General features: G+C 54.2%; 1 protein-coding gene across 2 annotated transcripts in view; it reads left to right on the top strand.

The window, feature by feature from the left end:
- Positions 1 to 1,343: 1,343 nt before the first annotated feature.
- The window catches only part of AP3D1 (adaptor related protein complex 3 subunit delta 1), a 54,991-nt gene continuing 43,458 nt past the window's right edge, over positions 1,344 to 12,876 (top strand). For both annotated transcript variants that reach the window (XM_025366086.1, XM_025366085.1), the window contains exon 1: positions 1,344 to 1,725. In XM_025366086.1, the coding sequence (XP_025221871.1) occupies positions 1,630 to 1,725 (96 nt within the window). In that variant the 5' untranslated portion in view covers positions 1,344 to 1,629. The remainder of the gene's footprint in view (positions 1,726 to 12,876) is intronic.

The raw sequence follows: 12,876 nt of genomic DNA, 5'->3' as shown, positions 1-12,876 counted from the left end.
CCATCCTGCCCCACCAGGATATAAGTCATTTGTCAGATATAGGTATTGTAAACATCTTACCCCAGTTTTTTTGTTTTGTTTTGTTTTGTTTGAGACAGAGTCTTGCTCTGTTGCCCAGGCTACAGTGCAGTGGCGCTATCTCAGCTCACTACAACCTCCGCCTCCTGGGTTCATGAGATACTTCTGCCTCAGCCTCCCAAGTAGCTGGGATTACAGGCACATGCCACCACGCCCAACTAATTTTTGTATTTTTAGTAGAGATGGGGTTTCACCATATTGGCCAGGCTAGTCTCAAACTCTTGACCTCATTATCCACCCGCCTTGGCCTCCCAAAGTGCTGGGATTACAGGTGTGAGCCGCAGCGCCTGGCCCATCTTACCCCAGTTTTTATTGCTGTTACTTTCTCTCTTTCTCTCTTTTTTTTTAGATGGAGTCTTGCTCTGTTGCCAGGCTGGAGTGCAGTGGCGCCATCTTGGCTAACCGCAACCTCCGCCTTCCCGGTTCAAGCGATTCTCCTATCTCAGCCTCCCAAGTAGCTGAGATTACAGGTGCCCACCATCACACCCAGTTAATTTTTGTATTTTTAGTAGAGACGGGGTTTCACCATGTTGGCCTGGCTGGTCTCGAACTCCTGACCTCAAGTGATCTTCCCGCTTTGGCCTCTCAAAGTGCTGGGATGACAGGCATGAGCCACCGCGCCTGGCCGAGCTTCTAAAGTTTTTTTTTACAATCTCAGTGATGTATCTCGGAGGGCAGGGACTCAGTATATCTCATTTACTGCTGCATGCCCAGCGCCCCTTACCATGCCTGGCACACAATGGGCCCTCGACAAATGTTTATTGAATGAATGACAATGTCGTAGTCTTGTCTCTGGCCTCATTTTCTTCCTGTGGGCATGTTAATCTCTGTCTTGCCCACTTCACAGGATGTTGTGAGGCTGCAGGAACCACACGACCCGTTCCCCCACCCGCCCAGGCGTTGGGTTTGGAGGCTCTCAGGACGCGTCAGCTTTTACATTCAGGAAAGGCGGAGCTCCAGTCTTCCCCGAGAACTTGCCGGCTAAGCTCCACGTGGGCACCCCGCCCACATCCAGCCACGCCCACACCTGTCAGCTGATGGGAGGGTCAGGACCAGACTCTAAGGGCGTGGCTAGAGCCCAGAACGAGGAAGAAGGCGGAGTTCCGGAGGCCACTGACCAATGAAAGCGCAGGTCTTTTGGCCGGAAAAGGCGGGGCCGCGAGCCGGAGAAGGTGGTGCCACATTTCCATTGGGCTACCTGTCGTCGTCAGGGAAACGCAGCGTCTCCCCGCCAGGGAGGTGAAGGGGCGGGGCTTCCTGGGAGGTGGGGCTTCCGAGGCCGGCTCGGCTGGGACCGGGCGCTCGCGGTCAGCTGACCGGCCGCCATCTTGTCCGCCATTTGCAAGTGGCCCGGAGCAAGATCGCGGCACCTGCCGAGCGGGTTGCCACCTCTGCGGCGGTCCTTGGATCCCGCCGCCGCCCTGGCCTGGGAGCCTGCCCCGCCGCAGCGGCCGGCAGCGCAGCGCTCCGCGGGCGGCAGGCGCGGGCCCCAGGCCCCCTCACGGCGCCCAGCCGCGGGCCTCCCGGGGCAAAAGCCCGTGGGCCGCCGCGATGGCCCTCAAGATGGTGAAGGGCAGCATCGACCGCATGTTCGACAAGAATCTGCAGGACTTGGTCCGCGGCATCCGTAACCACAAGGAGGACGAGGTGAGCCCGGCGCGCCAAGGGGCGGCTCGGCCTGGTCACCGCCCCAGCCCCGGGCCCAGCGCTGCTCACTGGGCCTGCTCGGCCCGGGCTCTGTCTTAGTTCGAGGTCCCGCTCTCGGCTCCGGCCCTGCCTGGCCTGGGCCTGGGGTGCCGCCCTCGTCTTCGGTCCCTCAGCCTCAGTTTACCCCTGAGGGGCGAAGGCCTTAGAGCAGCACATCTAGGGTCCTCGCCTCGTCGGATCACCGCGGGGAAGCGCTGTTCAAAATGCAATGCTCTGAGCCCCGCCGATGCGTGCTCTCCCCCTGGACCCTCAGTTTACTCGCTCAGAGGGAGATTCGGGCCCACCTCCCCCTTGGCTCGGGTGACCCTCCCAGGAGACTTGCGAGGTCCCTGGACAGAGTTTCTCCAACGTGAGTGTGTTTCCGAATCACCGATTAAAAATGCAGGGGCCCGGGCCCCGCCCCCGGACCCTCCCTGGGAGACCGGGGCAGGGGGTCCTGGGCCGCCCCTGGAGAAACTCCGTCTTCCTTCTGGGTAGTGTAAATGCGTGTCCAGGTCGCTGCCTGGGGCCTGGCTCGGAACCGGGCAGGGTCTTGGGGCCTTGCCTCCAGTGCCCCGGTTCCCAGGAAGGCGAGGCTGCTGCTGGGAAGGAGGGAGGACAGCGGCATCCTAAGCCCTAGTGAGGTAGCAGCCTGGGGGAACCTGGAATGGGGAAGCTGACTTCAAGTAGGAACCTGAAAGCCAGCGCGAGGAAACGGTTTTCCAGAAGTAAAATTACAACTATGGGGATCGTTTCCTTCCCGCTTCTCCCTTCCCCCAACCTGTGACCTAGATTGAAAAAGAATGGGCACAGTGGCCAGCAAGCGTCTCGCTTCCTTGAAGGATACCCATGCAGCCCTTGGGCATTGGGAGCCTTAGAAAGTGTCCTACCTGAGGACTGCCTGTCTGCTTCCCTGCGTGGACAGCAAGGCCGGCCTGAAGGAGATCCGCCTCTGATACCGCACCAGTCCCAGTGCCAGAGGCTGTGTCCCGGACGAGGTGCCCAGGAGGGCAGGGAAGTGAAGGGGTTTGCTTGCAGGCTCTGTGTCCCTCAGCCCATTGCCCCTCTCCCTGGGAACCTGAGCTCTTGCCGGATTGTTACACCTTTACACTTTTCTGGAAGTGGTGTGGCTTCGCCTGCCCCCACGTTAATGAGGTCATTTTTGTTCTTCTCCACCCCCCTTACCTTCGGCCTCTTTGGTTTTCATCATCTCAGAAGCTCTGCCTAACTGCTTTGGTTACAATGTGTAACTAACTGGAGTAATGTTCAGATTCTTTGTGAGTTGAAAGCGTGGCTGATGGGCTTGGTTTTTACTGTACTGAGCGTAGTTCACCAGATTGGAAATGTGGTTTGCTTCCCGAGAGGCCTTTTTCTGCACGGGCAGGATCTCCCAGTGCCCGTCCCTGTCCCAGTCAGCACATGTCACTGAGCAGCCTGTTCTGGAATCCTGAGGATGGGCCGGGGGGTTTGTCCAGTGGAGGACCACACCTCTAGTCTGGGGTGTGGTTTTCAGGGGGATGTGCCTGTCTTCACTGGGAAGCCCCTGAGCCTGGGTTTCTTCCTTTGGAATTGGTGTGAGTTGATAACGCCTTCCCTACAAGCATGGGCCCCTTCAAGGGGGTATTGGTGGTGGAAACATTTTTTTTTTTTTTTTTTGAGGCAGAGTTTTGCTCTTGTTGCCCAGGCCGGAGTGCAAAGGCATGATCTTGGCTCACCACAACCTTTGCCTCCCAGGTTCAAACAATTCTCCTGCCCTAGCCTCCTGAGTAGCTGGGATTACAGGCATATGCCACCACAACCAGCTGGTTTTTTTTTTTTTTTTTTTTGTATCTTTAGTAGAGAGGGGGTTTCACCATGTTGCTCCGGCTGGTCTCTAACTCCTGACCTCAGGTGATCCGCCCGCCTCAGCCTCCCAAAGTGTTAGGATTACAGGTGTGAGCCACCGCACCCGGCTGGGAAACATTTTTAAAACGGCGCAGCGCTATCCTTGAAAGTCACAAATTTCCTCATGGGCCCTGCCATTGGCCAGTGGGTGATTTCACACAGGACGTGTGGTGTCTGGGGACCCGGCTTTCTCACCAGAAGACCGTTGTTGTGCCCCAGAGGGTCGTAACTCAGCTGTTCATGTCTGATTCTGGATGTTGTCTGCAGCTGCTGGAGTCTCCTGATTGGAGAGCAACAAATGACTGTTCAGTGACAGTTCTAGCCGTCCCCCCAGCACCCGCACTCACTCTAAAAACGCAGCTACCCTGTAGACGGTATGTTGTGGGCTCTTCCCTCCCACCCACCGCGCCCGGAATGAAGACTCTAGACGGTGTGCATTTTCTGCAGCAGTATAGTTTCCAAAAAAAGTTTCCATTTCGTAATGGATTTTCCCCTAAAACTTGAGCGTGGCATCATGGAAGCGAGGCTCAGCCGTGACTTTGAAAGCGGCGTGGAAAGGCAGCGCGATGGAGTGGAAATGGCGTGAGGTTTGGGAGATCCGAGTCCAGGTGCTTGGCTGAGTGGCTGACTTCCTGGGGCGGCCCATGGAGAGCCCCCTGCTCTGTCTCCTTCTGTGTAAGTGGGGATGACAGTCACCTGCCTCCTTGCTGAATGACACTGAGGATGCTGCAGTGAAACGCGGTTTCCTGGAAGCACCAGAGCGCTGAGGTTGTCTAGTTCACTGTTTTCCAGACCTCAGGCTGTGACCTCTTTGTGGGTTGTAAATTCAATTTAATGGGTTGTGCTAGGTAAGAAAAAGGAAAAGAAACTAGAAAAGACCAGGGTACAGACACATACGGTAACTGTCCGGTCCTGAAACTTTGATTTCTGCATGTGATACTTGTGTGCACATGTGAACCTATCGGGTTCCCATGCAAAACCCATTCAGATGAGTCCTTTTAAAAAGCATAAGTAGTGGTCTCATTCGTACGTGTCTTGGTCCACTTGAGAGTGTCCTCAGTTTCTAAAGCTCAGTAGAATTGGCACAAAAGCCAAACGACTTTTGTTTTTTTATTTTTTTGTTTTTTTTTGAGACGGAGTCTCGCTCTGTCACCCAGGCTGGAGTGCAGCGGCCAGATCTCAGCTCACTGCAAGCTCCGCCTCCCGGGTTCACGCCATTCTCCTGCCTCAGCCTCCAGAGTAGCTGGGACTACAGGTGTCCGTCACCACGCCCGGCTAGTTTTTTGTATTTGTTTTAGTAGAGACGGGATTTCACCGTGTTAGCCAGGATGGTCTCGATCTCCTGACCTCGTGATCCGCCTGTCTCGGCCTCCCAAAGTGCTGGGATTACAGGCTTGAGCCACCGCACCCGGCCAGCCAAACAACTTTTAACACTTTATTCTCACAAGTCCTTTTCATAGTTTCAGCAAAGTTTTCTCCATTTTTTCTTTTTTTTTGAGACTAAGTCTCTCTCTGTCACCAGGCTGGAGTGCAGTGGCACCATCTCTGTTCACTGCAAACTTCGCCTCCCAGATTTGAGTGACTCAATCTCCTAAGTAGCTGGGACTGCAGGTGCGCACCACCACACCCAGCTGATTTTTGTATTTTTAGTAGAGATGATTGTTCACTATTTTGTCCAGGATGGTCTTGATCTCCTGACCTCGTGATCTGCCCACCTCGGCCTCCCAAAGTGCTGGGATTACAGGCGTGAGCCACCGCGCCCAGCCCATTTTTTCTTTTTATTATTTTTTTGTTTTGTTTTGTTTTCTTCTTTTTTTTTCCGAGACAGAGTCTCACTGTGTTGCCCAGGCTGGAGTACAGTGGCACAATCTTGGCTTGCTGCAACTTCCGCCTCCTGGGTTCAAGCAGTTCTCCCTGCCACAGCTTCCCGAGCAGACTCCAACTCAAAAAAAAAAAAGATATAAAGATATTCAATTTGAACTGAGTGTGTCTTCTCTTCTTTTAATACCATCAGTCATTCCCCTAGATCAGCATCTGCTCCTCAGCACTGTGGATGTTGGGGCTGGATCATTCTCTGGGTAGTGCTATTCTGGGCACTATAGGGTGCTGAGCAGTGTCCCCGCCCCCACCCACTCCATGCCAGGAGCTCCTCTGGTCATGCTAGCCACAGGTGTCCCCAGACGAACGTGTCTCTTGGAGGTAGAATCAACCCCAGATTAAAAGCCCCTGAGCCCACTTGCCGGTAAGAGAAGTCTCCCAGAATTCCCGAATGCCTCCCTGTTGTCCAGGTGCCCTTATCCGCCATGCAGTCACGGTGGTGGTAGATCGGAGGGCGTGGATTCTAGGTTGCTTTTTTTTTTTTTTTTTTCCTCCTTTGAGCCTCTTTAATGGCAACATATGCAATGCATAGGACATTATACAGCTTTTATCGTCTCCAACAACAGTTTTTTTGAGATGGGGTCTTGCTCTGTCGCCCAGGCTGGAATGCAGCAGCATAATCTTGGCTCACTGCAACCTCCGCCTCCTGGGTTCAAGTGATTCTCCTGCCTCAGCCTCCCAAGTAACTGGGATTACAGGTGCCCGCCACCACACCTGGCTAATTTTTATGTTTTTAGCAGAGACGGAGTTTCACCATATTGGCCAGGCTGGTGTCGAACTCCTGACCTCAAGTGATCCACCCGCCTCGGCCTCCCAAAGTGCTGGGATGACAGGCGTGAGCCACTGTGCCTGGCCCGTACAGCTGATTATTATGGTAATGATCCTGACTTCTGTGAGTTTAATATCCTTGACTTGCTTGTAGTTTTATCACTTAAATTCGTGTCCCTGAACCATAGGCGTGATTGCCTAAGGTGTGTGTGCTTTGCTGCCGACGTGGTGGGGAGCTGTCCTCGGTCCTTGCCGTGGGTGGCTGTGCTCTGTTGTTTACACGCAGCTTCCCTACGTGGTCTCTGGTCAGACGCGTGGGTGGTTTCCATGTGGGATCGTTTTATGAATGGTCTCAAGCCGTGGCGGCATGCAGCGCGCCCAGCCCTCAGGACAGCGCCCACTCCCCACAGAGCCGCTCCCAGCAGCAAGCGTGGAAGCCACAGCCTCGCCTCCTGCACCACCAGCAGGACTAGGGTGTTTGGGGGGTGCAGCCGTAGTGTCAGCTCCCCTGATTATGAGTGCGGTTCACTCATTCACGGGTGTTTAACTGATTGCGTTCTTCCTGAAGCTTTCTCTCCAGGGCTTGAGCCTCTGTCTGTTTTACTACTCTGCAGGGGTTTTCAAAAGGCAGCCTCTGGGCGGAAGGCTTGGTGTGTGTGTGGAGGTGGCTTCAAGGCCGAGGCATGTGGGTCCTGGAGGGATGTGTGGGTGGGGGTGAGCTCTGCCCTTGTCACCGGCTTCTGGGTGATGCTCGCTTGCGTTGTGCCTTGGAGAGCCAGGAAGACCAGAGGGCAGGAGTGGCGACACCAGACCTGGATGTGCTCTGGCCCAGCCCTGGCACTGGGGACATCAGGCTGGATGGTTCTTGGGGTGGGGGTGTTAGGGCATTGCAGGGCACTGAGCGCGTCCCCAGCCTCCACCCACTCCATGCCTAGATCTCTGCAAGTTGTGGCAACCACAGATGCCGCAGACATCGCCCAGTGTCCCCTGCGGGGACAGAGTCACCTGCTGGGAACCACTGCCCTAGGAGTTCTTGGGTTGGCTGGTGGCCGACTTGTCCACATGGCAGTGAGACAGGCAGAAGGATGCAGGGTCCCGGGTGGCCTGGGCATCCGCCGTGTGGCCCCCTCTGTGCTGAGTGGTCTCTGATGGTCCTGTTAATCTGTGACCAGGGCCTGAGGACCCTCTGCTCTGCCCAGGCCTCCAGCCCTCAGGGAACTGCAGTCCAGGTGGAGCCTCACGTCTGTCCTGGCGTTTTGTCCTGTCCTGTGATGCTGCTGAGCCAAGGTGGTTCCTTTTTTGAATAGTTGTATGGAGATACAATTTGTATGCCATAAAATCCACCTGTTCTAGGCATGAAATTCAGTAGATTTCAGTATGTTTACAAGCGTGCAGTGATTCAGCACAGTAAGTTCCGAACAGAGAAACCTCATGCCCTGGCAACCACTGACCTGCTGTCTCTGTGGATTTGAGCCAGAAGCGTTTTGTTTGTTTGTTTGTTTTTGGAGACATAGTCTCCCTCTGTCGCCCAGGCTGGAGTGCAGTGGTGCGATCTTGGCTCACTGCAGTCTCTTCCTCCCAGGTTCAGGCAATTCTCCTGCCTCAGCCTCCCGAGTAGCCAGGATTATAGGCATACGCCACCACACCAGGCTAATTTTTGTATTTTTCGTGGAGACAATGTTTCACTAAAAATTGGCTAGGCTGGTCTCGAACCCCTGACCTAAATTGATCTGTTCGGCCTCCCAAAGTGCTGGGATTACAGGTGTGAGCCACCGTGCCCCACCTCGACTCGGAGGGTTTTATTGGTGACCTTGCCACCCCACAGACATCCAGGCTGAGGTGAGGGGCCATGAGTTACAGGACTGAGCACAGAGACGGGCTGGGGCTGGACTAGATGGGGCCGGCCGGGATCTGGTGCTGGATGGGGCTGTTTCTGGCCTCTGCCCTGTTGGGTGTTAGTGTGCGGCACCTGCCTCAGTCGTGGGAGTGGAGGTAGGTCCCGGTGTGGGGCCTTGGCGCCGTGCTGTCTCAGCGTGGCCGTGGCTGGCCTCGGCTCCGTGCTGTCTCGGCGTGGCCGCGGCTGCTCTGCTGCTGGGTACAGAGGGCACTGAGCCTGTCCACACGAGAGGGTGAACCAGGACAGCGTCCCGGGCTGTAGAAGGAGCAGCGCACTCTGCAGAATAAGCTCCTTTCATGCTGCTTCTGGGATTCTGGGGTTCAGTGGCTTTTCTTTTTTTTTTTTTTTTTTTTTTTTTGAGACGGAGTCTCGCTCTGTAGCCCAGGCTGGAGTGCAGTGGCCGGATCTCAGCTCACTGCAAGCTGCGCCTCCCGGGTTCACGCCATTCTCCGGCCTCAGCCTCCCGAGTAGCTGGGACTACAGGCGCCCGCCACCTCGCCCGGCTATTTTTTGTATTTCTTAGTAGAGACGGGGTTTCACCGTGTTAGCCAGGATGGTCTCGATCTCCTGACCTCGTGATCCGCCCATCTCGGCCTCCCAAAGTGCTGAGATTACAGGCTTGAGCCACCGCGCCCGGCCTCAGTGGCTTTTCTGTTCGAATTTGAAGTGAGGGTGATTGTGGATGGTAACTTATCCTGGGCAGGTTGGAGCACTTCGCTGGCATGTCTCCTTTCCTGACCCAGTTACTGTTGGGACTTGGAATTCTTTTTTTTTTTTTTTTGAGACGGAGTTTCACTCTTGTCACCCAGTCTGGAGTGCAATGGCGCGATCTCGGCTCACCACAACCTCCGCCTCCCAGGTGCCAGTGATTCTCCTGCCTCCGCCTCCCAAATAGCTGGGATTACAGGCATGTGCCACCACGCCTGGCTGATTTTGTGTTTTTAGTGGAGATGAGGTTTCTCTATGTTGGTCAGACTGGTCTCGAACTCCTGACCTCAGGCAATCCGCCCGCCTTGACCACCCGCAGTGCTGGGATTGCAGGTGCAGCCCTGCGCCCGCCGCGGCAGCACTTTCGTGTATTTCTCTTTTTATTGTTTTTGAGGCAGTCTTGCTCTGCTGCCCAGGCTGGAGTACAGGGCTGTGATCACGGCCCACTACAGACTTGACTTCCTGGGCTTAATCAATTGTCTTACCTCAGCCTTGCAAATAGCTGGGACTACACGATGTGGCCACCACACCCAGCTAATTTTTTATTTTTTGATTTTTTTGAGACAGGGCCTTAAAAACCTCATCTCTACACAAAAATACAAAAATTTGGCATGGCCGGGTGCAGTGGCTCACTCACACCTGTAATCCCCGCACTTTGGGAGGCTGAGGTGGACGGATCACGAGGTCGGGAGATCGAGACCATATTGGCTAACATGGTGAAACTCCATCTCTACTAAAAATACAAAAAATTAGCCAGGCGTGGTGGCAGGCGCCTGTAGTCCCAGCTACTGGGGAGGCTGAGGCAGGAGAATGGCGTGAACCTGGGAGGCGGAGCTTGCCGTGAGCCGAGATTGCACCACTGCACTCCAGCCTGGGCGACAGAGCGACACTCCGTCTCAAAAAAAGAAAAAAAAAAAAAAGAGGCTGGGCGTGGTGGCTCACTCCTGTAATCCCCGCACTTTGGGAGGCCTTGGCCGAAGCAGGTGGATCACCTGAGGTCAGGAGTTCGAGACCAGTTTGACCAACATGGAGAAACCCTGTCTCTACTAAAAATGTAAAATTAGCCTGGCGTGGTGGCACATGCCTGTAATCCCAGCTACTTGGGAGGCTGAGGCAGGAGAACCATGCTCGAGCCCGGGAGGTGGAGGTTGCGGTGAGCCAAGATCACACCATTGCACTCCAGCCTGGACAACAAGAGCCAAACTATTTCAAATAAAAAAAGTAAAAACCCCTCAGAGCCCCCAGTGGGGTGAGGGGTGTCGGGCTTTGCTCTCATGAGCTGGGTGAGCTCCGAGACCCTCAGCCTGCATGCAGCTCAGCGGCCCGGCTCTCCTCAGCCTTGCAGGCACATGGAAAGCACCGTGGGATGTGTCGAGGGTTCAGCTCGTTGGTCTTTGAGCTGGACCGCACCCGAGAATCAGCTGCTGAGGTTGTGACCATGCGGCCTCCGTGGTCTCAAGATGCTGACTTCATTCATTGGAGGCGAAGGACTGAGAATCGGAACTTTAAAACTAGAAAAAGTGCCAGCCAGGTGCGGTGGCTCACACCTGTAATGCCAGCACTGTGGGAGGCCAAGGTGGGAGGATCACTTGAGGTCAGGAGTTCAAGGCCAGCCTGGCCAACATGGCAAAACCCCGTCTCTACTAAAAATATAGAAATTAGCCTGGCGTGGTAGTACATGCCTGTAATCCCAGCTACTGGGAAGGCTAAGGCAGGAGAATTGCTTGAACCTGGGAGGCGGAGGTTGCAGTGAGCTGAGATCACACCACTGCACTCCAGCATGGGTGACAAGAGCAAAACTCCATCTCAAAAAAAAAAAAAAAGTGTGTGTGTGTGTGTGTATATATATATATGTAATTTAAAAACTTAGCTTAATATGGGGGCATGCACCTGTAGTCCCAGCTGCTCGGGAGGCTGAGGCGGGAGAATCTCTTGAGCCTGGGAAGTTGAGGCTGCAGTTAGCCGTGATTAGGCCTCTGCACTTTAGCCTGTGCAATAGAGGAAGACCCTGTCTCTATAAAAAAAAAAAAAGGCCGGGCGTGGTGGCTTACGCCGGTAACCCCAGCACTTTGGGAGGCCGAGACAGGCAGATCATGAGGTTAAGAGATTGAGACCATCCTGGCCAACATGGTGAAACCCTGTCTCTGCTAAAAATGCAAAAATTAGCTGGGTGTGGTGGTGCACGCCTGTAATCCCAGCCACTCAGGAGGCTGAAGCAGGAGAATCATTTGAACCGAGAGGCAGAGGTTGCAGTGAGCCAAGATCACGCCACTGCACTCCAGCCTGGTGACAGAGCGAGACTCGATTAAAAAAAAAACGGTGCCCCAGGGAGTTCTCCTGTGTATCTAGGGTTTAAATGGCCTGTGTTACTGTAGTCCTGAGAAGTTAGTGTATAAAGGAAATACGCATGCTGTGTTCCAAATTACATCCCAGAATTAAGTAGATGCTGAAACCAGCATCAGTGTTTTAGAATCTCACTTGCTGTGTGGTGAAGTGTGAATTTGGTGTGGAACTAGCTGAGGTATTTGAGAAATTTCACATGTTGCTCCTCTAATTTCCCTTTGTTTTTGTAGAAAGTGTCATGTATAGCCACGTTATACCTTCAAATAATTTTTTTTTTTTTTTGAGACGGAGTCTTGCTCTGTCTGTCACCCAGGCTGGAGTGCAGTGGCACGATCTCGGCTCACTGCAAGCTCCGCCTCCTGGGATAACGCCATTCTCTTGCCTCAGCCTCCAAAGTAACTGGGACTACAAGCTCATGCCACCACGCCCGGCTAATTTTTTAAAAATATTTTTAGTAGAGACAGGGTTTCACCGTGTTAGCCAGGATGGTCTCAATCTCCTGACCTCGTGATCCACCCGCCTCGGCCTCCCAAAGTGCTGGGATTACAGGCGTGAGCCACCGCACCCGGCTACCTTCAAATAATTTAAATCTATGTTTATAATATAATCTTCTGGGTCTAGATCATGTCTCCATACCCCGACTAATAAATTCTTTTCTTCAGGGCGGGCGTGGTGGCTCACGCCTGTTGTCCCAGCACTTTGGGAGGCTGAGGTGAGCAGATCATCTGAGGTCAAGAGTTCAAGACCAGCCTGGCCAACATGGTGAAACCCCGTCTCTACTAAAAATACAAAAATTAGCTGGCGTGCTGGTGTGCCCCTGTAATCCCAGCTACTCAGGAGGCTAAGGCAGGAGAATCACTTGAACCCGGGAGGCGGAGGTTGCAGTGAGCCGAGATCGCGCCACTGCACTCCAGCCTGTATCAGAGCGAGACTCCGTCTAAAAAAAAAAAAAAAAAGTTTGTTTGTGTGAGGCTTGGTCTGAGAGGAGCTACTTGGACTTTATCAGCAGTTTTTTTGTTTGTTTGTTTGTTTGTTTGTTTGTTTGTTTTTTGTTTTTTTTTTTTTGAGACGGAGTCTCGCTCTGTCTCCCGGGCTGGAGTTGCAGTGGCCGGATCTCAGCTCACTGCAAGCTCCGCCTCCCGGGTTCACGCCATTCTCCTGCCTCAGCCTCCCGAGTAGCTGGGACTACAGGCGCCGCCACCTCGCCCGGCTAGTTTTTTGTATTTTTTAGTAGAGACGGGGTTTCACCATGTTCACCAGGATGGTCTCGATCTCCTGACCTCGTGATCCGCCCGTCTCGGCCTCCCAAAGTGCTGGGATTACAGGCTTGAGCCACCGCGCCCGGCCTGTTTGTTTTTTTTTTGAGACGGAGTCTCGCGCTGTGTCACCCAGGCTGGAGTGCAGTGGCGCGATCTCGGCTCACTGCAAGCTCCGCCTCCCAGGTTCAGGCCATTCTCCTGCCTCAGCCTCCGAGTAGCTGGGACTACAGGCGCCCGCCACCACGCCCGGCTAGTTTTTTGTATTTTTAGTAGAGACGGGGTTTCACCATGTTAGCCAGGATGGTCTCGATCTCCTGACCTCGTGATCCGCCCGCCTCGGCCTCCCAAAGTGCTGGGATTACAGGCGTGAGCCAC

This window comes from Theropithecus gelada, chromosome 19 (genome assembly GCF_003255815.1).
Source record: "Theropithecus gelada isolate Dixy chromosome 19, Tgel_1.0, whole genome shotgun sequence".
Lineage (NCBI taxonomy): Eukaryota > Metazoa > Chordata > Mammalia > Primates > Cercopithecidae > Theropithecus > Theropithecus gelada.
Note: the sequence above shows the minus strand (reverse complement) of the source record. Positions and strands in the feature narration are given on the sequence as shown.